General features: G+C 39.4%; 5 protein-coding genes across 7 annotated transcripts; 2 read left to right on the top strand and 3 right to left on the bottom strand.

The window, feature by feature from the left end:
- The first annotated feature begins 232 nt into the window (after positions 1-232).
- Positions 233-7028, top strand: LOC137949715 (glycine-rich RNA-binding protein RZ1C-like). 3 transcript variants are annotated; one of them, XM_068795870.1, is made up of 4 exons: positions 233-367; positions 504-624; positions 5741-6528; positions 6762-7028. In XM_068795870.1, the coding sequence occupies exons 2-3, from the start codon at positions 514-516 to the stop codon at positions 6524-6526; spliced, it is 897 nt and encodes a 298-aa protein (XP_068651971.1). In that variant the 5' UTR covers positions 233-367; positions 504-513; the 3' UTR covers positions 6527-6528; positions 6762-7028. The 3 variants fall into 3 exon arrangements, with proteins under 3 accessions (XP_068651971.1, XP_068651970.1, XP_068651973.1); XM_068795869.1 differs by lacking the exon at positions 6762-7028 and having other exon boundaries at positions 5741-6758; XM_068795872.1 differs by lacking the exons at positions 233-367; positions 6762-7028 and adding an exon at positions 1464-4356 and having other exon boundaries at positions 544-624; positions 5741-6758.
- A 3567-nt stretch (positions 7029-10595) lies between these two features.
- On the bottom strand, positions 10596-13212 carry LOC137949344 (SH3 domain-containing protein 2-like). The gene is made up of 6 exons (XM_068795418.1): positions 13096-13212; positions 11961-12023; positions 11628-11816; positions 11119-11193; positions 10764-10861; positions 10596-10650 (listed from the first exon to the last, which is right to left on the bottom strand). The coding sequence occupies exons 1-6, from the start codon at positions 13210-13212 to the stop codon at positions 10596-10598; spliced, it is 597 nt and encodes a 198-aa protein (XP_068651519.1).
- A 734-nt stretch (positions 13213-13946) lies between these two features.
- LOC137950303 (uncharacterized) lies at positions 13947-16529 on the bottom strand. Its single transcript, XM_068796697.1, has 2 exons — positions 15937-16529; positions 13947-14968 (listed from the first exon to the last, which is right to left on the bottom strand). Exons 1-2 carry the CDS (start codon positions 16286-16288, stop codon positions 14274-14276), a joined length of 1047 nt encoding a protein of 348 aa, XP_068652798.1. The 5' UTR covers positions 16289-16529; the 3' UTR covers positions 13947-14273.
- A 360-nt stretch (positions 16530-16889) lies between these two features.
- On the bottom strand, positions 16890-18625 carry LOC137950729 (universal stress protein PHOS32-like). Its single transcript, XM_068797333.1, has 5 exons — positions 18203-18625; positions 18035-18114; positions 17767-17885; positions 17177-17253; positions 16890-17076 (listed from the first exon to the last, which is right to left on the bottom strand). The coding sequence occupies exons 1-5, from the start codon at positions 18435-18437 to the stop codon at positions 17051-17053; spliced, it is 537 nt and encodes a 178-aa protein (XP_068653434.1). The 5' UTR covers positions 18438-18625; the 3' UTR covers positions 16890-17050.
- Positions 18626-22234: 3609 nt separating this feature from the next.
- Positions 22235-24492, top strand: LOC137950056 (protein NUCLEAR FUSION DEFECTIVE 4-like). Its single transcript, XM_068796409.1, has one exon. It carries the CDS (start codon positions 22426-22428, stop codon positions 24283-24285), a length of 1860 nt encoding a protein of 619 aa, XP_068652510.1. The 5' UTR covers positions 22235-22425; the 3' UTR covers positions 24286-24492.
- The last annotated feature ends 747 nt before the right edge of the window (positions 24493-25239 follow it).

Below are 25239 nucleotides of genomic sequence, written 5' to 3' on the forward strand. Positions count from 1 at the left end.
AGTTTTTATTTTATTTCCGTTTTATTTAATAAACGGTGGACAAAAAATCTGAGTAATTAGATAAAATTGGTGCCCCGATCCACATTATCAGTCTCAAAGAATCCAACTCCAAACCCGCCTGAGTTTTCACCTGCCTTTGACGGATCGAGATCGGGATCGGTTCGGGGTGAGTTCCATTTAACCCGTCCTAACCCGCCATCTGATGGACATCTTACGTTAAGGGATTCTCCCGGGGTCAGTTGCAAAGCAACAAACAAACAAACAGAAAAGAAACTAGGGTTTCAACTTTAAAGTTGCATACGGAAACGGAGTTTTTGGTTGCACTTAGGACGAGCGGGACAGTTTCCCCTAAAGAACGTAGCAGATAGTGAGTTCTTTATCTTCTGTTTCTCATTTTATCTGATATTTACTAAGAGAATCCAGGCCAATCTCTTTGAAGGGTTTTCTGTTCCTTAGGATTTCTGATTGTTCTTATTTCTTTTAATTTTCAATTTTTTTTTAAGGTACTGTTTTATGGGCGGTAAAGAAGATATGCGCATATTTGTCGGGGGTTTGTCATGGGACACCTCTGAGCGGCAGCTCCAGGATGCATTCGGCCGTTTTGGCAAAGTTCTTGAGGCTCAGGTAGGATCTCGTCATCACCCTTAAAAAAGAAGTTTCCATGTACGAGAAAGTGACAGAAATTACCCATTCATGCTCTAGCTCTTACCGGCTCTAATGTGGAGAACCGGAGAAGACTTTTTCTGTATACCGATTGATGTTTTATATTCAAATCGCTAAAAGTCGTTGGTCTGTCTGATGGGTACCAATTGGCATGTCGCTATTTAAGCACCTCCAATTGTGCTTGAAGCTGTTACTAGATCGGTAATTGAATTACTTTGGTATTTCATATGTCTTTCTTAGCTATTTCACTAGAATCTTCAACCTAGAAGTGCGAGTAATTTATTTTCCTCTAGAGGCAGTGTACATAGCAGGGAAAATTTTTCAAATGAAAGAGAATAGTCATTATTAATAAATCTTGCTGCAGACTTGTTTACGAAGGTCAGGAATTTTATGGGCTTTTTTTGTTGGAAAAGTTGCATGAATTTTTGCTGAATAACTGTGTGACAGACCTATGTTTTGACTCAATCTTCGATTTACTCAAAGGCTTTAAATTATTATTTTGAATAGCTTTATTGTTTTCACCAATAGAGGCAAAAGATAAACTTGAATTTTAAAAAGTGCTGCTCGGGTTTTTCTTGGGCTGGTTGTGTTAGCAGCTCTCGTTGTTCTATGCATCTCAAAGTGATGCATGATACTGGTTGCTCAAGTGATTGAAAATAAATTCTGATATGTGATCAAGTGTATCGCACTTTACACTGAATTCATTGAGTGTGCATAACATAACATTTATTTTTTCTTCTGTTTTCTTCTCTCAACTATATTAATTTTCTCTCTTTTTTCTTTTGCCTTTGTCTTTTTAGAATGCTGGTTATGATCTCATGCGATGTTTTAGATGGGTTTTGTTGAGAGATATTGGTCAGTTGGATACTAAGTTGCCTGTGATCGATCTCATTTGTATGATGATGTTTTATTCAGATGTTTGTATTCTGAGATGCTCAAGCTGAGTAATATCTGCAAAAGGACTATAGTCTGGGGCTTGTTAGATATGTTTAGTTTTTCAGAAGATGCAGCTATGGTAGGTACAATTTTAATGGCGTGGTTATGGTTTTCTGAGTGTAGCTTTCTGCTGAGAATTATATGTCAAGCGAAAATTTCATGCGTGATATAGCAGTTGTTAGGCCTGACAGCAAGGCAAGAACCATATGGGTTTGGGCTAAGTAAAAGACCATTGTGTGTGTATTTTTCCTTTCTCTTGCACAGATTCCAGAAGGCATATCTACCACTCAAAGTGACCTTTCATGATCACTATGTGGGGATTCTTCTTAGTGACTCGTATGGTCATCAAATTTTTTGTGGTGCAGTGTCTGTAAGCCAGTGAACATTGTCTCTGGGGGCTTTTCTTTGGTAGTTTTGCTAGGGCAAGAGTTTACATGCCTGGCAGGCATTCTGTAAGTTATGCAGAAAGTTCTGGTAGAAGTGGTTGGAAGGACCGATCAAGACATCTTTGTGTGCATTGCAGAGTATCAGCTGCATAGCTTCTGCTGAGTACACGCCCCTAAATTTTTTTTTCTGCTGGAGGGCTTGGTGATTGCTGCATTTTGTTTGAAAGATCCAGATCGTGTTTGTTGGTTAATGAGTATATTTTGGATTTGCACTTGCATGTTGGTATCATCTCAAAGTGTTATGCAAAATTATTTGGGGAATAATTGTCTCCAGAATATTGCCTGTTAACTTTTTTTATATGATTCCTCCTACCTATTTTCCATAAGGTGAACCTCATTAATGTGAGAACAATCTTTATGAGTTGCTTCTGGCAATTGAGGTGTTCTGAGGGCAACTGAGATACTAAGCTTTCAAGCTTTGAATACAGAGACTGATTTGGTCTTTTGGGTTACGTCCACTTGCATACCACCGGACAGCCTTGTCTCTCTTTGATCATGGATATATTTGTCTCTACATCAACTATGCCGGTGGACTGCGGTAGCATTTCATTTTACTGCTGTTTGAAGTTGCTGAAAATGTTAGAATCACCAAATTGATTTTGAATCAGTGTTTTCTCTGCGTATGTCAAGAATGAATAATTGCTTCCAGCAGTTTGAGACTTAAGGAGCTGACTATCTTCAAGAGAAAACGAAAAAGAAAAAAAAAGAAGACTTCAGGAACAGGATGGTGGTAGTGTATTCTAATGAAACATCTCCAGCCGTATTTGAAGACAGAACAGCCATGTAACCATCGAGATAGTGTTTCTAAAGGGTCCCAAAACCTGTCCATCTGGGCGGGTGAGAATTCCTAATTGATGTCCCAGAGATTCTTGATCCTGTTCTCTCATGGAGTTGATCAGATGGCCTAGCTTGTGTTGGAAGACAGTGTTGTTTGCACTGCCTACTTCTCTACCATACTGTCTTGTTCTAATCTTTTGACATTGTATCTTTTCTATCACCCCACATTAAATTCTAAGTACTCCTATGAAAAATATGTTAGTTAGGAAGGATGACTTGATCAATTGAGACCTCTACACCAATTTTTTTTATTGGTTGTACTGACCCAGCATTATTTATTAACTCAGATTTGATCTACCTACTTCAAAATTTCCAAAAGTCTCTATGCAGTTTTTTTTTATTTCTTTATTTTTCATCTAAGTGGAAGAAGACAACTCTAGTTTGCATTCTGATGTTTTCCGTATGACTTTTTCTCATCAAGTATTTTTACATATTGACTGGTGACATATATTGTTTGTTGTCCAATATTTGTAACAAAATCAAGTATTTACTGGTTTAGTACTTTTTTTGTTGTAAAATCATTGGGGGTTGGTGATATACTGTTTTATTTTTAAGAGCATTTAATAACCTCATTCCATTTTCTACATTTTTTGTTGTCATTTTTCTAACAAACTCCTGAGTGTTGGTTTTAAATTTGTATTTATACTGAAGGTCAAAGAGCATGCTTTTTTAATCTTCTTATCAAGTTTTTTGTTTAAAGGTGAGAATCGATTGTGAAATGTCATCACTATAGGCAACATTTCATGCTTTTGTCAGATCAGAGTGGCTACATTTACCTTTACTCATACTTCTGAATATTGGGCTATTTCAAGTATAATTTTCTATCTGGAGAGAATGTGTGGACGGTGAAGCCCAAGGTTGTCCTTTTGTTGGTTTTGTGTCTTTGTCATCAAGTTGAGCTTGGCAGACTTCATGCAGCTTGTATTATTTGAGCACTGCTGTTCTTGGCAATTTTAGCCTCTTTACCCTATCTGGGGGGATCAAAACTGGTTAGAGGAATCTGTGAATGTCTTTCTGCATTGCAGAACTTCTACCAGAGAAGTGCCTTGTCAGATTTTTTTGCCAATGTGCATTGAACTGGGGGTGCAAAACACATTTAAGGAATTGAGATGCATATTGAGACCTAGTGCAAATATAGAGGGGGGCTATTTACCTGGTTGTCAGCAAGATGTGGCTACAGGATCTTGTGATTCTTTTTGAGTGCTTACTAAGAGGTTGTTGAACCTGAATTCTGAGATTTCTGGTGGATATGATTACGGGGTCAAATTCATTTGCAGTTAAAGCTATTCTGGGATGGTTCTTTGCTGTTACAAGTTAAGAGAGATAATTAGTGCTATGGCTTCTTATCTGATGTGCTATTTGTGAACTGGCCAAAAAATTGACATTTTTATTGAGAGTCCTTATATCAACAGAGTAAAATTGCATTCATAGTCCTAAATTGCTATGGGAAGCATAGCATTTCGATCGTGGATAGGTATGTTTATTTTGTTGTCTTTGTTCTTTATAGTGGAGGGTCCTTATTGACGTTTAAGCTGCTTTATAGTTAGGTTGAGTGTATTTAAAATTTTAAATATCCTTTCTTTTTATTATTAAAAGATGGAATTATTTTCCCTTGCAAGCCAAATGGTGTATCGCTCTCTTCTGTGCTGCTACTTGATCTGATGAAATATGCCCATTTTTTGTGCTGGAGGTTTCGGATGAGTGTTTCATGCAACCACTAGAAATTTTTTTTTTTTTCATTTTTTTTCTTACCTAAAGTATTTTAAAAGTGCTGTCTATATATGCTGAATTGTGATTGCTTTCATCATGTATTGACGAAAATGAAAAAGGTTTTTCTTTTTGATTTTTGTATCTCATGTTGTTGTATTGTTTTAGTTTCTTAAGTTATCTGGTGCTACAAACTTTTAGAGAAATGGTGGGTCAAACTATATAAGAATCAGTGAATCATAAGAAGTGTTTAACTTGGCTTTCATATTTTTGATCTAGAAATCATGGACGTAGGAGAAAAAGAGATTTATAATCTAAGTTAGTGGATGAGTCATGTGCTTATCACAGTTTGTACTTGTTTACATCATGGACAGGGAAGTGCTCAAATTTTTATGAGCTTTTCTGTCCAAGTGAGAAAATACCCTTGTATGCTGTTAGTAGCGAGTGAAGTTAGTTTCCACATGCCCCTTATTATTATTTTTTTTTTTAATGGGCAAGAAGGTAGGCAAAATACTAGGTTGTACTGGAAAATTTTCCTTTAGTAGTAACAATAGTAACTGGACTAAATTAGAAAACAGTCAGTGAGCCCAACACTGATACTGAATGTGTTATAGTTGCAGAAGAACTCGAATCCACGAAGCAAACAAATTGTGTTTCCCAAATAGAGGAGAATTGGCGTGTGTATTGAAGTTTGATATACTGAAAACTAAGAGGTTACTTCTGTCTACTCAATAAAAGTTGTATTATGGAATTTTATATTGCATGGTATGATATACTTGCTTACATGGATCACACCTAGAGGAAGGTAATGTGTAACAACTATTTGAATAAACTGTATTCAGTTGATAGTATAGCATTTAAGTTTTTGGTTGCAATGGTAGACTTGCTTACATGAGTGCATGTAGAGGAAATTAAATACACTATTATTTGAATTATCTGCATTGAGCCCATAGTTAACTCAATCTTTATGGTCATGCGCTTTATACATCATTACTTGAGGTATCCAACTTACTTTTGAAAGAGTCAACGAAGTTCTGAACTCTGCCCAGGAAAACAAGTATTGAACTGCTCTGGTCAAGTAGATTATCGTACTCATTATTATTGTTGCCTGCTGTCTGCTTCTTGCATTCTTAGAATCTATGCTTGTGTAGATCATGCTGGATAGAGATACAGGACGTCCCCGTGGTTTTGGGTTTGTGACATTTTCAGACCAAAGGGCTATGGAAGATGCCATCAGCGAGATGCATGGGAGGGAGCTTGGTGGTCGGGTGATATCTGTCAATAAAGCGCAGCCTAAGCTTGGCTCTGCTGATGATGATGATGACTATGGTGGTGGTGGGTACTCTGGCAGTGGAAGAAACAACTATAATGGTGGTGGAGATAGGGGGATGGGTCGAAGTGATTGCTTCAAATGTGGTCGCCCAGGGCATTGGGCTCGCGAATGCCCTTCAGGTGGAGGTGGAGGTGGAGGTGGTGGGGGAGGTCGGTTCTCATCTCGCTCTAGATTTGGTGGTGGTGGCGGCCGTGGGGATCGCTTTGGAGGTGATCGTTTTAATGATCGCTACATTGATGATCGCTATGATGGTAGTGCTGGTGGGGGACGCTATGGGGACAGAGATAGGTACAGTGGGGGTGGAGGCCGTGATCGGTATGCTGGAGATCGGTACCCTCCTGGTGGAGACCGTTTTGCTAGTGATCGCTATGGAGGGCAGGAACGCTATGGGGGTGCAGATAGGTACCCTCAGAATGGATATGGCAAGGAGAGAGGTGGTTACGATCGAGATGGAGGTCCAAGAAGTGGGGGTGGTGAGAGGTATAGTGGCGGCAGTGGGGGTGGTCCTGCACGATATGAGGGTGGGGGCTACAGGGAAAGGCCAGGGCCCTATGATCGTCCAAGCAGGGCTGGACGTCCATCTTCCTATGATGATCGATATTAAAGGTGAGACTACTAAGTAGTTTTGTTTACATGATCGTAGGTAGGCCACCCTGTTTGACAGAGATAAATTTTAACTCTTTGAGGGCAACAGTGGAAGGATTTGTTCGTCTGTTTAAACATATTTGGGTCTATTTTCGTCTAGATGTAGGGAATTGTTTAAGAAATGGTTCAGTTATTCAGAATTAGTCGTGCTGCATGTAACATAATGAAACATGTTACTTTTTTGTTGGTTACAGCTACCATCCCAGTGAGCTTTTCGGTTCAGTCATGCGCCTGGTAATCATCGAAAACAAAGATCTACTGGTGTAAATCTAGGTACGAATGGTCACCATTTTTCTTTTGCCTTTTTGATAATCCCCTTAATTTGGAAGAACGGTCCTGTACTGGGTTAGCAAGGTTTAGGTAGAAGTGTTGGCATTAGATAGCAGACGGAGTTTTTTTTTTCTATAATTTAGTGAGTAATCTATTTTTCCAGTGTTGAATGAGTAATCTATTTTTCCAGTGGTGAATCGTTTGTGAAAAAGAACTCTGGAAATCTCCTCGGGTCAGGTTTGGACATTAGTGATGAACCTTGTAGTTTCTTTAGGGGGGTTAGTCAACTTGAAGGACAAGATGATCTTCAACCACATAACGCCCTTCTCCACTTGAAGTCGTTGGTGGAGCGCAGATGAAGCATTATCTCGATGCAGGGGATGAAGGGGTCCTTCATCTCCACGGTTTAATTTCAATCATGTGGAAGAAGGCCTTTTTTTATCTTCTTCGAATTGAAGGACGGGCGACGCCCTCGGCCTCGCTCTCTCTCCTCGCACCCCCCCCCCCCCCCCCCCCCATCGCGCGTCGTTTTTTCTTTTTTCTTCCTCTCTCCCGCACTCCCTTCCCCACCGCCTTTCGCCGCGCCACCGTCGTCCACTGCCGTCCAGCAACCGAGAACAAACCCGAGGAGAGCTCGAGAGAGTCTCCGTCGAGGTGAGTTCGACAGTAGTCGCTCGCTAGGCCAAGAAGAGATCCGAGAGGGCTTCTTCGGTGCAACTTCGACTTTCCGACCATCCTCCGGCATCGGTTACGTATTTCCGACCAGTCCCGGAGCTATTCCAACTCCAACCGAGACTCGAGAGAGCCGGTTGGAGAACGTCAACTCTGTTTCGCTCTTCGCCGGATGTTACCTCCGTCCGTCGGCTTCTAACCGTCGTCGCCGGCGTCGTCTCTACCTCCGGCTACTCACTATTGCTACCCGACGCCACCAATTTCCGGAAATTGCAGCACCCGTGAGAACGAGTTGCTGCCCGAGCGAGAGGAGGAAGAAGGGAAGTAATTCGTTATTATTGAATTTAATTTTTCATATAGTTGGAACTTAGGTTTTGAATGTTAATTGAATCTGATTTGATAATTAAGGTTTATTTAAGATTTGTTTTCTTGATATTTGATTAAATTAGCTAATTAGGGTAAGATTATAATTGAGGTTGGATTTTGGTATTTTAATCCAATTTCTGTCTTTAACTCTAGGCGCCCGAGAGGGCTAGACACAAGGATCGAGAATCCGGATTCGTGGTTACGTGGCGCTCGAAAGAGGCACGAATCATGGTAAAATCCAAAGTTGATAATTTTAGCATCATCACAATAGGAAATTGATTCTCTGCATTCTATTATAATCCGATCTTTGTCATTAACTCTAGGCGCCCGAGAGGGGCTAGACGCAAGGATTGAGAATCCGGATTCGTGGTTACGTGGCGCTCGAGAGGTACGAATCACGGTAAAATCCAGAGTTGACGTTTCCTGTTGTGCAAGTAGTTAATTAAATTATTGCTTGACAATTTAGGAAGTAGTTAATTAAATTATTGCTTGATAATTTAGGATATAATTAGTGTTAGTTCAGATTAATTCATCATATTTGGTTAGGCTAGTTGACTGAAGAATACACAAAATTCAACCTTCCCTGGTAAATAAAATATAATTAAAGTATGCATTTGATTAATATATCATCATTAATTATGTCAAAATATATTATTAATTAATACAATACAAATCTATCTTATGTTATTAATATAATATTTTTTATTCATTAATCAGAATTTTTTTTATTCACTCTATTGTATTAGTGATTTAATAGTGGTAATTAAAATATTGTTAACTCAGACACTTTGGTTTAATTAGTTTATTTTTATAATTATTAAAATCAATAATTTTAAATTTCTATAAGATGAAGAAGAAGATGAAGTTATCTTGACTAACACCCTATTTCAAAGATTTCGAAGATGAAGTTGTTTTGACTAACACCCATTTCGAAGATGAAGATCATGTAGATATATAAGATGAAGATGAAGATGAAGATCAAATTTTCATTTTGTTGACTAACCCCCCCTTAGTCGTGAAAAACGACGATGTACTAAGCGCAGGGAAAGTGTTTTTTACCTTGTCAAAGTCGTGAAAAATAGAATACTCATAAATCCCGTTATTTTAAGGGAAAAAAAACACTAGAAACTAAAAGCTTAAATGGCAGAGAAATCCCAAGTAATTAGACACTAATAACATGGGCTTATTAATAATTAGACTAAAAGCCGCTTTTTTTACAAAAAAGGCCACAAGAAGAAAAGAAGTTTGACATACGCCCTCTGGCTTCATTCCCATCTTTTTGAAGGTCATTTCCAATCCATTCTGGGGTTTGAATCATTTTTTTTTCTCTCGCTTCCCTTTCTACACAAAATCCCACCAACCCTTTCTCCCAACCTCCCAACGACGGGATTGGCCCAAAAATTGCAGAATCTGTGAAGCAGGCATTTCTTTCGATTCCTCCGTTTTATTTTTTCATCTTTTAGGTTTACTTCTTGTTTTTTTTTTTTTTTTTTTTTGTCTGGATTTTGTGTTTTTGCATTGGTTTCCCTCTCATTGACGCTAGTCGTTTAGGGGGGTTAGTCAACAAAATGAAAATTTGATCTTCATCTTCATCTTCATCTTCATCTTCATCTTCATCTTATGTATCTACATGATCTTCATCTTCGAAATGGGTGTTAGTGTGGACAACTTTATCTTCGAAATCTTTGAAATAGGGTGTTAGTGTGGACAACTTCATCTTCATCTTCATCTTATAGAAATTTAAAATTATTGATTTTAATAATTATAAAAATAAACTAATTAAACCAAAGTGTTTGAATTAACAATATTTTAATTACCACTATTAAATCACTAATACAATAGAGTAAATAAAAAAAATTCTGATTAATGAATAAAAAATATTATATTAATAACATAAGATAGATTTGCATTGTATTAATTAATAATATATTTTGACATAATTAATGATGATATATTAATCAAATGTATACTTTAATTATATTTTATTTACCAGAGACTTAAATATGAAGTTTAATATAGTAATAAAATAAAATAAAATAATAAATAAATACATATACAACTTTTAAAATAACCTAAAAAAAATTATTCAAATAACGAGTTCGTGCCTTACAATCAACGAGTTACAAGTTTAGTACATATAAATTACGCATGTTTAAAAGTAATAAGAGTAAACTATCATTTATCGTTCCACATAGATGTCAGGGGTAAATAGGTCACTGACAAATAAATTTAGACCCACACGAATGGACGGTCTGGTTATAATCTTACGAAATAACTTAAAAATCTCAAGAATATTCTTCGCACCGGTAAAAAATAAGTCCACAAAAACCTAGGGTCTCTTTGGAACCCATGAAAAAACATAAAAGAAATAAAAATAAGAATTTAATTATTATTATTTCTAAAAATAATTAAAAAAACAAAAAAATATTATCTTATTTTATTAACTATTTTAAAAATAATAATAATCAAATTGTTATTTTATTTTTTAGGATTCCAAACAGACCCTAAGACCGATCCAACTTGGATTTTCTTGTATCTAAATCAGGTTCCAAATCCGATTCAAGTCCAGAGTCCAAGTAAAAAAACCTTAAAGACACCTGAATGAGACACTAAGCCCTACCATTTTGTTACTTGTCTTCCATAGGATAAAAATGAATTTAAAACAAAGCACTATCACAACCTTCCCATATGAAACCACAACTACTTTATATGTGATAAATTTACACAGAGTTACCAGGAGATTGTACACTTGCAACCAAGTGGGATGTTACAGAGCTAAATAATGCAATGAATAGATACAAATAGGTACAGATGATAATGGAGCTACACAATGTACAAGCAAGTTCGGAAGATGATTTGGGAAATCACTTAAGCAAGCTTCAACCAACTTGCTTGCAAGAATTTGCTCTTTCCTTTCGATATAAGCAAAAGGAAACCAACCGGCCGTTCCATTACACTCTCCTTCAGACCAGCCATTAGGTGCAACCTGTTGATCGTTAAAAAGAGAGTAGAAGCGTTTTGAAGAGATTCTAATGATTTTCTACAGTGAATGCAAAAAGAAAAACCAAATATTATGTTCACCCAGTTTAGTCTAAGAAACCTACAATTTTGCACCAGCGGGACTTGTTTACAGTGAAACTGATAATATTGTTGTTCCAGTCGAGATCAATAGAGAGTTGCACAGCTGAAGATAGATACCATATAATATCAGCAAGTTCACACCAGAATAGCAAGATGGATTACCTGTCTAACGACAACATAGTCACCAACAGATAGACTAAGTTCGCCCTCTGCTTGTGCATCAAATGAATGTAAAACCTGAATATAAACAAATAAAAATGGCAGTATCAAATTATTAACTGCATCAGAAAGAACTTTTGTCATGCTTGTACTAATCACCGAAATGACAAAAAATGATTACATATCAAATAGACAGTGGGCATAGCTGTTTGAAAATAGAAAATAGAAAATTTGCAAGAGAGGTGGACAAGGAAACAGTGTAGCTATCGTCATAAACGAAGATTTATGAAAGAAATAAATTCAGTTATAGAACATGGAATGCGGGAGATAGATTTTTTAGAAAGCATGAGATGTCTGCATGTTTGGTAGTCAGTTCACAGCTTTTGAGAAAAAGGTTTAGGAAAGAAACAAATTCAGTTATAAAAAGTGGAATCCAGGAGAGAGAGGATATAAGCTAATTCAGATGTCTGCACCTTTGATTGTCAATTCATAAGCTAATTCAAACAGTTCACAGCATCGAACTGCTCTATGGTTAGAAACAAATCATACAAAAACTGTTTAACACAGTTAAGGCCTGCAGTCTGCAGATCATTGGGTTTATTAGAATGTTTGGTATCTATGCACTCTGTTGAATTCTGCTCAGCAGTTGAAGAAGCTGTGTATTCTAGGTTTGATTCAGAAGCCTGCTTCTGCCAAATCATCTATTCCCAACAGAAACAAAACAGTACAGATTCAGAAACTAAATTTCTTCACAAAGATGCAAAATGCTGCACTAGTTTGTGTGAGTACAAGTAAAAAAAAATACACATACAAAATTTGTGGCATTGGGTTGTAATATGATGTACCTGAGCATGGAGATTGTCTAGAATTTTGCCAACACTGCGATGGTAAGATCTCTTAGCATTTACCTACATGGTAAGCACATAGTCACGTCATTCCACCTGCCACATAATATCTGGGTAGAAAATATTAAAACTTCTACTGTCTATAGCTCACCAATAGTAAGAGAGTTAATAAACTAAAATATACTTTGAAGGAGGGTAGCAGGTTCGGATTGCTCTTCATGTCTTACACGGATCGTGGTTTTTAAGTTTGCAACAGGTCAAAAATGACAGGGTCCTAGTACAGTATCCCGGCCAAATACTACATTACAGTTGCATCTTATGTAAGCTTTTTATGATTGTCTTTAATATCAAGATAAAGCACATTTGCCTACCTCACAAAAGAATAAAAAAGTAAAAAACCACTGAAATCAGGAGATCAGTTTTCCATATAAAAATTAACTAAAAATAAAAATAAATAAATCCCACTGTTATCAAAACATTGGCTTTTCCATTGAACAAAACCATATCTTCTCTTATTTCCTTTCCCTTTTAAGTCCATCAAAACACTGATCATATATAAGAATTTAGATTATAAATCGTAACCCTAAATCCCAAAATAATGCACAAATAACCCCCAATTACGCACTGAAAATAAATTTAAATCAAATAAAACACTAATTTAATGAAAAAAAATTAGGGTTTAGGCATACCTTCTGAAATTTGGGGAAATCCGAAGCCGAAGGGTGAAATCGAAGGGGAAAATCCGAAGCCGAAGGGTGAAATCGAAGGGGGAAATCCGAAGCCGAAGGGTGAAATCGATGCCTAATTGAGACTAGCCAGAGAGAGAAGGGAGTGGGAGGCAGAAAGGGAGAAGAGAGGGAGGTCGGGAGGGAATAGAGAGAAAGAAGCGAGAGAGAGCTTGTCCGAGAGAAGAGAAGGAGTCATGGAGACGAGAGAGGGGGTGCCAGAGAGAGGGCGAGGCCGAGAGAAGACCGAGAGTTGAGGCTGGAGACGAGAGGGAATTGAGATGGTGGCCGAGATCAACGTCGGGGGCGCAGGGAGACGAGAGAGGGAAGGGAGTGCGGGAGAGAGGAAGAAAAAAGAAAAATGACGACGCGCGATGGGGGGGGGTGCGAGGAGAGAGAGGAAAAAATACGAGCGTCGCCCATCCTTCAATTCGAAGAAGATCAAAAAGGGCCTTCTTCCACATGATTGAAATTAAACCGTGGAGATGAAGGGCCCCTTCATCCCCTGCATCGAGATGAAGCTTCATCTGCGCTCCACTAACGACTTCAAGTAGAGAAGGGTGTTATGTGGTTGAAGATCATCTTGTCCTTCAAGTTGACTAACCCCTTAGCCCCTTAGCGTTTACATTCTCTTTCAGTGCAGGCGCATAATGTTTTTTGGATATCTTGTTCTTTTGTGACCTGTACTCATTTGCAATTTCTTGTTGCTTTTGATTTGCAATTTCAAAATCCAACTGATTTTGCTCTAAGCTTTAATTTTTTTAAACCATCATTGAATGATAGGATTGATGTAACTATTCATATTGTGCTTGCATTAATATCCACATTATTGAAAGATTTTTGTTTTTGGGAGAATTTTAAGCCAAGTAACTCTTGCATTCTTGGCTCAAGTATTGGCGCCATGAAAAATATCCTTAAAAAATTTACCAGTGTTCTATTTTTCTAATGGTGATTGAGTCATTTCCTACCACTGTAACTGTTACAAAGAAATTGGCTGAGTTTCTACGCTCTAGGCTACAAATCATCTCTTGAAAATTCTCTTTTTCCTTTTCCTCTTTGTCTTTCTTTATCTTCTCCTCTACCCTTCTTCTACACAGACTGAGTAGGAAATTTCCGTGCTAGAAGTTATTCTCTTGGAAGTTTGAGGCTTTATTTTAACGTTACTAAATCATAAATTCTTAGTTCTATTTCTAAGTCTTCATTTGATGATGTTTGTGTCACAACGCTTCAAGTTCCAGTTAAGAACCCAACTCTCTAGCCATGGGTTACAAAAAAAAACACCGTTGCAAGCATCAACAGTTCTCCGTTTTGGTCCATGCTTGAGTGTGGCAAGTCATCTGCGTGCATGTTCTCTGGCTGAGTTAACAAGCATTTCAAGCCAGGTCCCCAGACTCTTTTGCATGGTCGTACAGGCATTCCAGAAAAAAAGGACTAAAACTACAAACACACTTTCAAATAGATCAACACACTTCCCCCTGTTTATTGTGGGTTAGTGATGGTAAATGATAACAAAAGGCTTCCCAATGATCAAGCAGCTCCATGTAGGGTGAAAGCAAAGCGCAACCACCAGCCCATTGCACCATTGAACCTATGCTATCATCCATGTCAAGTGTCGATAGCGTGCCCATCTTGCAGCCAAATGAATCCCAATGGCCAAACCCACCCACAGCAGTGGCAATGGAACCCGTCTACCACTCGACTCAGCAACCACACCTTTGTCTTCCTTAGAGAATTTTGAATGCCGAAAAATGGCGAGTGCTAGATATGAAGTCATCACCAACCCTCTCAGCCATAGCTCACCAACAGCAGCAGCAGCGGAAACAACAGGCAGGGTGGCCGAAACCACATCTTCCTTTCTGATAAAGTGTGAAAAGCAGAAAATTCCCAGCAGAAGCAGCCAAAAGAGCAAAACAGGAATGGAACCATTCAGAACTAGGTAGCTTAGTAGGCCTGCCAAGGTAATAAGATTTTGTTGGCCATTGATGGAGTTTGGCACAGTGGTCTCTCCAATTGCTAGTGTTGTTGAAGTGAGCAGGATAATTGTAGTAAGCTCTTGCACAGGAGCATATGCCACAATATTGGCGTAAAAAGATCTGGCAAAATAGAGAAATGACTCGATGTATCCGATTGTTGATGTAATAGGATCACCAAGATAATGGAATATAACAGCTAGACCAAGCTTCAAGAAGTAACCAACAGAACGGATAATGGAGAATAGAGCTTGCTTCCAGTTAGTAAGTTCCCAAGCCACCGTTCGCCAAGCATAAATAAGAAAAAATAGAACTGGGAGAAAATAAAGTGAGAAGTTAATCAGGAAAATATGCAGAATCGGTTGAATCAATCACATGTGGTGAATAGCACAATCAGATTTTATAGAACAGAAGATCTTCACCTGTTGCAAGCTCACTAAGGATTTAAAGTGCAAGTAATGCATTTAACAGCATAAGTGAAAATGAAATGGAACAGACAATTGCTTGAGGCCCCTCTCTCTGTTGTATCCAGACATAAAGCACACATTTTGTTCAAAAAGCATAATGGGTATCAGAACCGTCAGAGTGATCTGTTTTTCCTCAATAGATGAGATCTTATGATAAAAACAGAGAATGGTTGTAATATAGAGATTTGCATGACAAGCAATGTGAGATCACTATATGACAAGATTTGAGGAAGCATCTTTCTAGTAAATCATTCAAAATAGAAATAACACTAGTAAAGAATCCAAAGAATTTCATTATACAACACCAACAAGAACAAGAACAAGAACAAGAACATTCCAGGAAAAGTTTAGGTTACTATCTCCTGGGCATCTTGTATAGTCCAGACTCAAATCTCTAGTTTCTCATTTTTAGTGGTTTTCTTTTATCAGTAAAGTCATCAATAATATTGGCACATCAGAAGAAACCACGTTTCCATTGTTGTTTCAGTTATCTGTTTCAACTTTACAATGCAATGAAGCAATGTTCAATAAAAACGTGGCCGACAAATTTGTTAAAGTGGATAAATCTCAACAAGGAAGCGGCATAAACACGTACCCAGCAAATGGCATATCAAAAAAGGTATGGAAGCTCTTCTAAACTTGCTGCAGCAGTAAGAAGAACCAAAACCCAAACGCAATATAAAAGAACCAAAGTGAGGCATCAAATCGATCGGTTTCAGAATCGAACCAGACATCAATTAGCATATAAAGCAAAACACCACGAAATAAAAAGTAAAATGACAAGTAAGTAGTAAAAAAATATCTAAAGCCATACCAATGAGCCAAGGCCATCTTATAGGCTTATCTGGAGCTTCCTTGGCCAAATACCGAAACCGCTCGGGCATAGTGCTCTGACCCCTCGCCTCTGCCGCTTCATTGTCACCAGCCTCACTCTCTCCTCCGCCGTTTCCGGCTAAGATACGAAACCCTGAATTCCTTCCATAAGGGAAGCATAATTTCAAATATTGAGTAGATTGACACAGCCTTAAAGGAAATCGAGACAGCGGGGAGCGGAATTGGAGAAAGGGTCGGGAGCAAAAGTTGGAGGATTGTGGACGGGTTCGTCTAATAGAAAGAGAAGGATAGCTGTAAGTTTGTACTGTACGAGAGAGAAGAGGAAGGGACATTTCAGAATTAGAATCACCGTAAACACAAACGAAAAGTCTGTGAGAGACTTGCTGAGAAGAGGAGAATGCTGCGCGACTGGGGTTTTGCTGATTAAGAGTTCAGATATGATGTTTCCGGAACAGGGGTTTAACTTTAGGTAGAGAGATGGCGAAACGGCCCTCTTGATACAGCGTTCTTGAACTGAAAGTCCGAATAATCTTGCCTATTCAATCTGGGTGAAGCCTCCCTTAAAATTCTAGGTGGGTAAGGGGTGGGAACCCTATCTCTTCCATAAAAGGACAAGAACTGTGGGATTGGGTTGGCCATCCTCTAAAGGTATAAATTTTATTCAAAATGTCCTACAAAAGGTAAATAAATCATATTCTCCCCCTTTTCCCTTCTCCTCCATCTTCCTTTTTATCTTTATGTTCTAACCAATGCTACAAATAAAAGAGATTTTACTTGTTGAATTATTAATTAAAACTAATTATTAAACATTAAAGGATGAATTGAACCACCCTTTTACAATTGATTAAATGTGTTATTTATATAATTTAAAATAAAAAAATAATTTTTACATAAATACGATATGGGATAAATCCAATAGGATCTTCCATAACTGAAGGAATTATGCTTATCCTTTATCATAAACAACAATGTCAATACACACAAGTCCGATATATTAGAAAGCAAATCACAGAAACGAAAAGTTACAGACATTCAATCCATTCTCTTTGGTTCTTGAGAGTTCAGCAAGCCAAAGGAACCCGACCAAGATCTCCCTACAACACTGATTCCTCTCCTGCCCCTGTTGAACACCGAAAAGGAGGATCGTTGGACAGAGTTAAAAAGGAAGAGCAAACCTCGAAAGCACGAAGAGGTAGGGACAGAACTCCACCATTATATACCTTTTCCCGGAACAATTATAACAGGGGCCGATTTACAGTTGTGGAAGCAGTACTCGCCAACACTTCCTTGCAAGACGCTGAAAGCAAAAGAGGTTGACGTGAGACAGAATCCGATTTCCATATGAGCAACAACAAAGAAGACTATTCGCAGCAATTCTAATGATCTACAAAGATCAAAGTTGTAGTTATCCTTAAATATAACTCAATCCTCCGTTTGGACAAACTTCCAGCCACACAGATAACCATGTTGAATGTGATTGAAATTCTAACACGGCCGATTCTCTGACGAACCTTGTATCATCTGTTAATGTTACAGAAGATGATTATGCAGAGTATTTAGATTTTTTTACCTCATCGAGGACTATCATAATTCATCCAAGAAGAGACCCACGCAACAAGGGCATTGAAATATCCGCAGTCCGCCGGTTTAAATGATTCGGGAAGACAAGTTTTTTTTTTTTTTTTTAATTTAATGGCTAGATTGGGTTTCGTCTTCTGTCACAATATATTAGTTTTAAGATGGGGAAGGATGGATTTAAGGGGCATTCACAGTAGCATGTAGAACGCTCAGCACTTTCGAGAAGACATACCTCTTGATCAAGCCCCGTCCTCTGCTTCCCATTACAACAGCCACAGGCTTTATCCTATCAGCTTCCTTGCAGATGATCTTCCCTGGATCGCCTTCCACGATTCGAGCCACACTTTTCACCTATCGGAGAAAACGTTAAGGAGGCATGCACAAACGAATTAATAACAAATTTCCGAATCTACGGAGATTAATTTTACCTGACATTTGGCCAACCATTCAATCTACAATCAAAATCAAGAAATAGTTTAGGCTTCCAAATTTCAACTTACCATTGAGACCTGAAAGGCCTCCACTGCTAGCTTCTCCATTAGAACCTGTGTCGTCTCGTAATCTACTTCGTCGTTGGCACCTGAAAAAACAGGCAAGAAAGTACAATTCAGACGCACTGAAAATGGGGAAACTTTTTTACGGAATTAGGGTGTGACGGAGTCATTTACTGGAGACGGCATGGACGAGGTGGATGGTATCAGCAAGCCTGCAAAAGTGAAGGACAGCCCAATCGAAGGCGTGCTTGCTGTTGGCACCGTGATCAATAGCTATCAGAACGTGTCTTCCTCTTCTCCTCTCTCCGGTCTCCCTCTCCAGCTCCGGCTCCCCCACGACCGGTATCAAATTCGGCAGCTTCACCTCTCTCCAGCTGTACTCTTCTTCGCCTTCCATCAATGGTTCCATTTCTTCCCTAATTTCCGTCTTCTCTATGTCTCTTTCCAAAAGGCGCAACTATAACAAAACGATCCTCCCCCTCGAATCTGAAAAATAGATGGAAACCGAACTGAGTCGAACGCTTTTAGATTCAGGAGGCGAAACTGGACACGGGTAACGAAAGCAAGAAAGAAAGGCAGCCGCGTCTTTTGACGGAGAAGTTTCATATTCTCGTAAAGTTGGCCCTTGGACTTGTCCAAGTAACAAATCCGGGCAGGTCAATGGGGTTTTATAATTTGGACAAGGAACTTAACCTTCAATTGGATTTTAACAACAATTAGTCAATGATCCAAGTTAAAATTTTGGTTGATTATTGAGATCAAAATCAAACCAATGATTAAGATGGAGCTAATCCATATAGGGCATAACTGACATATGGCATTGTAAGAACGTACCATCTAAGCAAAAGAGGTGACACATGGACAACACGTGGTATTATTGGATAACATTACCTAAAGTAAAAGAGTCGACACCGTTTTAAATTACATGAGATGACAAGTATTGTATTCTCATGACATGGAGAAAGGTTTATTAAATTTTAGATTCCTTTTCCAAAATTCTGAGCAAGAGAAATGAGAAAGAAAAAGAAGAAAATGAAAGAAGAGTTATCGGGTAGAGAGAAGAAAAAAAGAAAAGAGAGATGTGCGCCAAGCAAAAAGAGAGAGAGAGAGAGAGATTTATTCAGGAAGGAGATGTGTAACTTGATTAATTCTGAATTACAACACCTCTATTTATACTAGAAGAAGTGATAGGGTCCTTATACAATTAATTTTTCAATCACCTAATTACATTCCAACTCTAACTCTCTAAGATAAATCTATCATGAAAATATAACACAATCTACTAGAAGTCTAATATGAGTTGAACTATAACTCTTCTTCAATAACGTGAATATAAGGGAGTAGGCCAGTTCGTGGCCTTATCTTTGTGGGTCCCACATGATTTTCTAGCTCATATTGATAAGATTACCAGCTCGTGGTATCTTTGTGGGTCCCACTTGATCTTCAAGTCTTCTAATTCATTTTAGCATGTCAACTTAAGTAATTACTTAAAAGTCTATAAAAATCAAAATAATTAATAAAATACATATCTACACAAAATACCCACGAGTAGCAACTATTAAATCACTAAATAATCAACGATCTAAAGTCAAGTAAATGGCCCAGTGATTAAACTTTGTAGAGCATTTTGTTGACAAATTGGACCTTTGGCCTTTGGCCCAACAGTTACATAACCATGGATAGTGGCATGGGCCCAATAGTAACAACAACTATTTGAATTGGCCCAATAGTGAGCCTCTAGTTATAAGAGAGTAGTAATCAACTTTCCCGCGCATCTAGAAGACCAAGAAGAATCTCTAGTCATCACCCTCGCGTCAACCACGAAAATTCCTGATCCTTTATTCAGAAGGATAAAGCCATAATCACCGTCACAATTGCTTCCAGTTTCGTCATTCGAAGTCCACCTCTCGTGCATCTGCATCTTCATCACTCGTCTTCCTCTTTCCAGCTACAGACAGCCAAACCAGGAAAGACTCGATTGAATGAACACATCTTCTGTTTTTAATTTTCAAAGTAGGAAGGAATCTCCGCACACGTAGCAGCTGTCCTCTACCCAGTGTTAAATCAGCTTCTCTTCACCGCTTCTACGGCTAACCAAAGCTTTAAACTACTCCCGATTGACCCGCTAGTCGACTACGGGTAATGAATCCAACAGTCGTGACGACTGCGGAGTTAACAGTCAACGTCTCTCGTCAATCTTTCGCTTATAGTCTTCTTTCTTTACTCACGAGGTGTCGTCAGGAATCATAATTGGGTTCATATCGAGTCATTGACGCCTGGAGCGTCTCTCCTCTAACAACTCTAATAAACTACGTAGGTATCAGGAAGGAAGAATCCCAAGGATACGAAAACGTGGGGGAAAACACCATTGATGTATAAAAAATGACCTTGTTTACCAATTAATTCAATCTGGTACTACGGAGATAGATAAGAGATTCCGACACGTAAAGGGTGGGAAAAAAATGAACTGGAACGTAGTCAAAGGTTCTTGAAGAGGTAGCAATCATAAGGTTAATTCAGATATTAGTGCTTACTCGTCGTAGTCTTCAATTTCAAATGAGTGCATCAGATAAGATCCAGTTTGATTACATCTCTCGAATCGTGATTATTAACAGTAGCTCAACTGAAATGAGATAATCTATTTACTTGACTTTTCTTACATGTTTCCCCAGAACAAGAACAACCCATTTCTTTATCTGTCTTTTCCCAACAACCCACTTGTTCACTGGTCCAGTTGCTACCCAGCTACATGCACGCTTCACTCTCTTACGGAGAAATAGCCGCATGCTGAAGCAACTTGACCAATATAGTCAAGAAGAAGAACATTCAAAAGTTGTTCAAGTGAAAACAAATATCTTGGAAAAGTCGGCACTATCATAGCTTCTTCGTTTTGATCTTTCTCTTGAATGATCGATAAGCAGAACGGAACTGAAAGAAAAGTCTTGCAGCAGCTTTTCCATCTTATTCAACCTTCCACCCCCAAAGCAAAGATTCCTGAGTCCACAATGTAGTACTCTGAAGACGCAGAGCACTTCGCGGCGCATTTGGTTTCACATTGGATTCTAGAAGATGGGTAGATTCCGCACATTTAATTACTTAAACACATGCTCTATCGATCACTACCAATAACTATAAAAAAAAAAAAGTGTTGCAGTGGGAGTTTAACATTGATGAGCATGGAACCGGATCCGGTAGCATCTAACGAATGGAGAGATTCAATATCAAGAAAGAGACCTCCAACGCCTACAAACAGAAAAGCAGATGGGGGTAGACATGGACAATCAATGCCTTTAATTGAACTCCATTAATGGGTAAGCCGATTAGGTCCATTCACATGTCAATTCTTTGATCTTCATAACAGGAAACGGTCGTTATAACATGCATGTGTGGCTCATATTCTTAAACTAATTCGTTTTACTTTGTGAGGAAAGCACAATTATACCTAAACTCCTAACAGGGCAGTAAGACTATTCTGGTTATTCTTTTCACTTCCTCATCCATCGTAACAACATTTTTTCTTTCGGAATCAAGTTCCGGTTCGGGGTAGGAACACGACCAGCTGGAACGGGATAAGAGAGAGAGACTTCCTCGAACGAGGTGGAAGGATCAACGCCGGGGGCATTCTGCCACTGATATGATAAAATATTCTACCCCTCATTTTCTTCCAAATGGATCTCTTTCTTATCCAGGATGTATCAATCAATTCAGCCGACTGATCCTGATTCCAACAGGTCGATTCATTGTCCCGTGTGGCTCCGCAACTCTCCAACTGTTCGAGTCAAAGGGGAGGAGCCGGATCATTACATATAAACAGCCCAGGTTTGCATATAAAATTACAGGGGAAAAAGCAAAATGGGGAGAGATGATGATTCAAGTAGGCTCAAAGATTTATTCAGAAAGGAAACAAAAGCTAAGGTTTAGAGCATCTACAGAATGTCATTTATGTCTGGTGTAGGGAATTTACGAAAAGCTAAGGTTTGAAGTGAAGAGACCCACAAAAGTGAGCATTAATTTGAAAAAGAAAACAAAAAAAAGTGTTGTCCTATAATTGCTAAGCAACTAACAATTGAAATTCTACCTAATAATAATAGTGATATGAAGATCTGTTAGCTATAATATAATCGAATTAAGAAGATTAAGTTGTCTCTAACTTTGTCCCTGATCGACATGCTCCTCTTTCCTTCCCTTTTCTGGGAGATCTGCGACTTTTGGAGCTTTTCCTCCCAGTCAACGATTCGTGTATTTTGAAGTTTCTGTCCAAACTCCACACGCAGAGTCTCCCCTTTTCGATGTTTATATTATATATATTCCTGCCCTTCCTCTCCTAAGCCCTTGTAGAGTTTAGTAGCACTTACACCCAAAGTCTGAGAGAGAAGCGGAGAGACTAAGAGAGAGATATGGTGGCGGCTCTACCCGGCGGCCTGGCCGGAGGCGATGTGCTCCGGTTGGCCGTGCAAGTGGTACAGGGCAGATGGTTCATGGTGTTTGCTTCTTTTCTGATCATGTCCGCCGCGGGAGCCACTTACATGTTCGCCATATATTCCCAAGACATCAAGGAGTCGCTGGACTACGACCAGCAGACGCTCAACACGCTCAGCTTCTTCAAGGACCTCGGCGCCAACGTGGGTGTCATATCCGGCCTCATCAATGAGGTTACTCCGCCGTGGGTCGTTCTCGCCATCGGCGCCGGGATGAACCTCTTCGGCTACCTCATGATCTGGCTCGCCGTCACCGGCAGGATTGCTCGGCCGCAAGTCTGGCAGATGTGTCTTTACATCTGCATCGGTGCCAACTCTCAGTCCTTCGCCAACACCGGCGCTCTCGTCACCTGTGTCAAGAACTTCCCTGAGAGCCGCGGCGTCGTTCTTGGGCTTCTCAAGGCTTTTGTAGGACTAAGTGGCGCTATCATCACGCAGCTCTACTATGCCTTCTACGGGGACGATGCTAAAGCCATTATTTTGCTCATCGGCTGGTTGCCTGCTGCAATCTCCTTGGTCTTCTTGTACACTATTCGGATAATGAAGGTTGTCCGGCAGCCAAATGAACTCAAAATCTTCTACAGATTCCTCTATATTATTCTAGTTCTTGCCGGGTATCTCATGGTTGTTATCATAATTGAGAAGCAGTTGACCTTCAACGCAGCAGAGTACCGAGCCAGCGCTGCTGCAGTCATTGTCTTGCTCCTTTCTCCACTTGCAGTGGTGATGAAGGAGGAAGTTTCCCTGTGGAGAATCAGGAACCAAGAGATAAAAAATCCGGACCCAGTGACTGTTAAAGTAGATAAGCAACCACCGGCTGTAGTGACCCCTGAAACCTCTTCTCTATCAACGTCGGTGCCTTCTTCTTCTTCTGAACTACCCGTGTCTCAGAAGCCGGAGAAGTCTGTTATTTCCCGTCTTTCTAAGACCTTCAAATCACCCAAGAGAGGCGAGGACTACACAATTCTTCAAGCGCTCGTGAGCATCGATATGCTTATTCTCTTCTTCGCCACGATCTGTGGAGTCGGGGGAACTTTAACTGCGATCGACAACATGGGTCAGATAGGGAAATCGCTTCAGTACCCGAAGAAGAGTATCAGTACCTTCGTGTCTCTCATCAGTATATGGAATTGCTTGGGAAGACTAGCCTCCGGCTTCGTCTCAGAAATTTTCTACACCAGATACAAAGTCCCTAGACCCCTAGTGCTCACTTTTATCCTTCTCCTCTCTTGCGTCGGCCACCTCCTCATCGCCTTTGCTGTACCCAATTCACTATACGTTGCGTCGGTCATCATCGGCTTCTGTTTTGGAGCTCAGTGGCCGCTTCTCTTCGCCATTATTTCTGAAATCTTCGGTCTGAAATACTATTCCACACTATACAATTTCGGATCCGTAGCAAGCCCAATAGGTTCTTACATACTTAATGTAAGAATCGCTGGACATTTATACGATGGAGAGGCGCAGAAGCAGCGAGGAATTACCGGCAATACAGGCAAAGACCAGAACTGCGTTGGGTCACACTGCTATAAATTATCGTTCATTATAATCACGGCGGTAACCTTTTTAGGAACAATAGTTTCCATGATTCTGGCAATGAGAACAAGGAAATTCTACAGGAGCGATATATACGCCAGGTTCCGAGAGGAGGCAGAGGTGGTGGGAGAATCGGAGATGGGAAGCCTGGCCACCGGAAACGGTAGTGTAGTTACAGAGAAAGAAGACGAAAGCTCAGTCTCAAGACCAAAGTCAAGGAACATTGCAGAAGTAAACAGAGAGTAGTCGTAATTAACTATGACTACTAGTACTATAACAGTAAAGAAAAAAAAAAGGGGGGAGTAGGAGGAACCGAGGCAAAGGAAAAATAATGCTATATTTGATGAAGAAGAAATTACTCCTGAACCTGATTTGTACATTTTTATTTTATCACTATCAGTTACAAGCTTGCCAGAAAGAAGAATGAGAAAGAAAAATACTGATTTCTGCTTTCTTTTTGTTCTTCCCTCGTCTGTCACTCGGCTGTCACCTCCATTGTACATTCTCATTGATTGGTTCAAGAACTTATGGTGCAAGAGGTCTCCTCCCACTAAAATACTGAAACTCCATTATTTATTGCAGCAACCTGCATGGGCTACAGCCGGCCACTAGAGAGAAAATCCAAGGTGTCTTGATACGTATGCATCGTTCCGTTCCTGGATAAATATCTCCACTACGTGTAGTTCCGCAAATCTTTTGACAGAAAGAGAAATTACGAAAAGAAAATTCAGCAAGTGGTGAGTGGTGACGATATTCAGGATGATTTTTTTTGTCGTTTCGCATGAAAGGTGCAGGGAGGCTTGCAGACGGACGTCAAGTCCCAACCAGTAGTGGCATTTTCACCTTTTCCAGCTAGCTCTACAGAAAAAAAAAAACAAGGAATCTACCCAACAAGCTCAAAATGTTCCACCGTCAATCAATCGAACCAGAGAGGCCATGTTGTTTCCTAGTCCAAATTGTCTCCCTTTGCGTTAAACCGGTTTGTAGTGGGCGATAGAGTTGAAGAACATACGTCCTCCTGAGCACTCGATTTTGAAAGCCACCAACGATTTTGTTAGACCTACTAATTAATCATACAGAGAAGGTGAAGAAAAGAAGAGTAGATCATTATCGTGAGATGAGGGAAATGATAGTGATCAGAGTTGATTCAGAATGTTTGGTCAATCAAGCAAGGGAATTATAAATTCATGGCTTCAAGTC

This window comes from Aristolochia californica, unplaced genomic scaffold (genome assembly GCF_029961685.1).
Source record: "Aristolochia californica isolate CCGP_79_NKW_82.1479 unplaced genomic scaffold, dmAriCali1.0.hap1 SCAF_14, whole genome shotgun sequence".
NCBI lineage: Eukaryota > Viridiplantae > Streptophyta > Magnoliopsida > Piperales > Aristolochiaceae > Aristolochia > Aristolochia californica.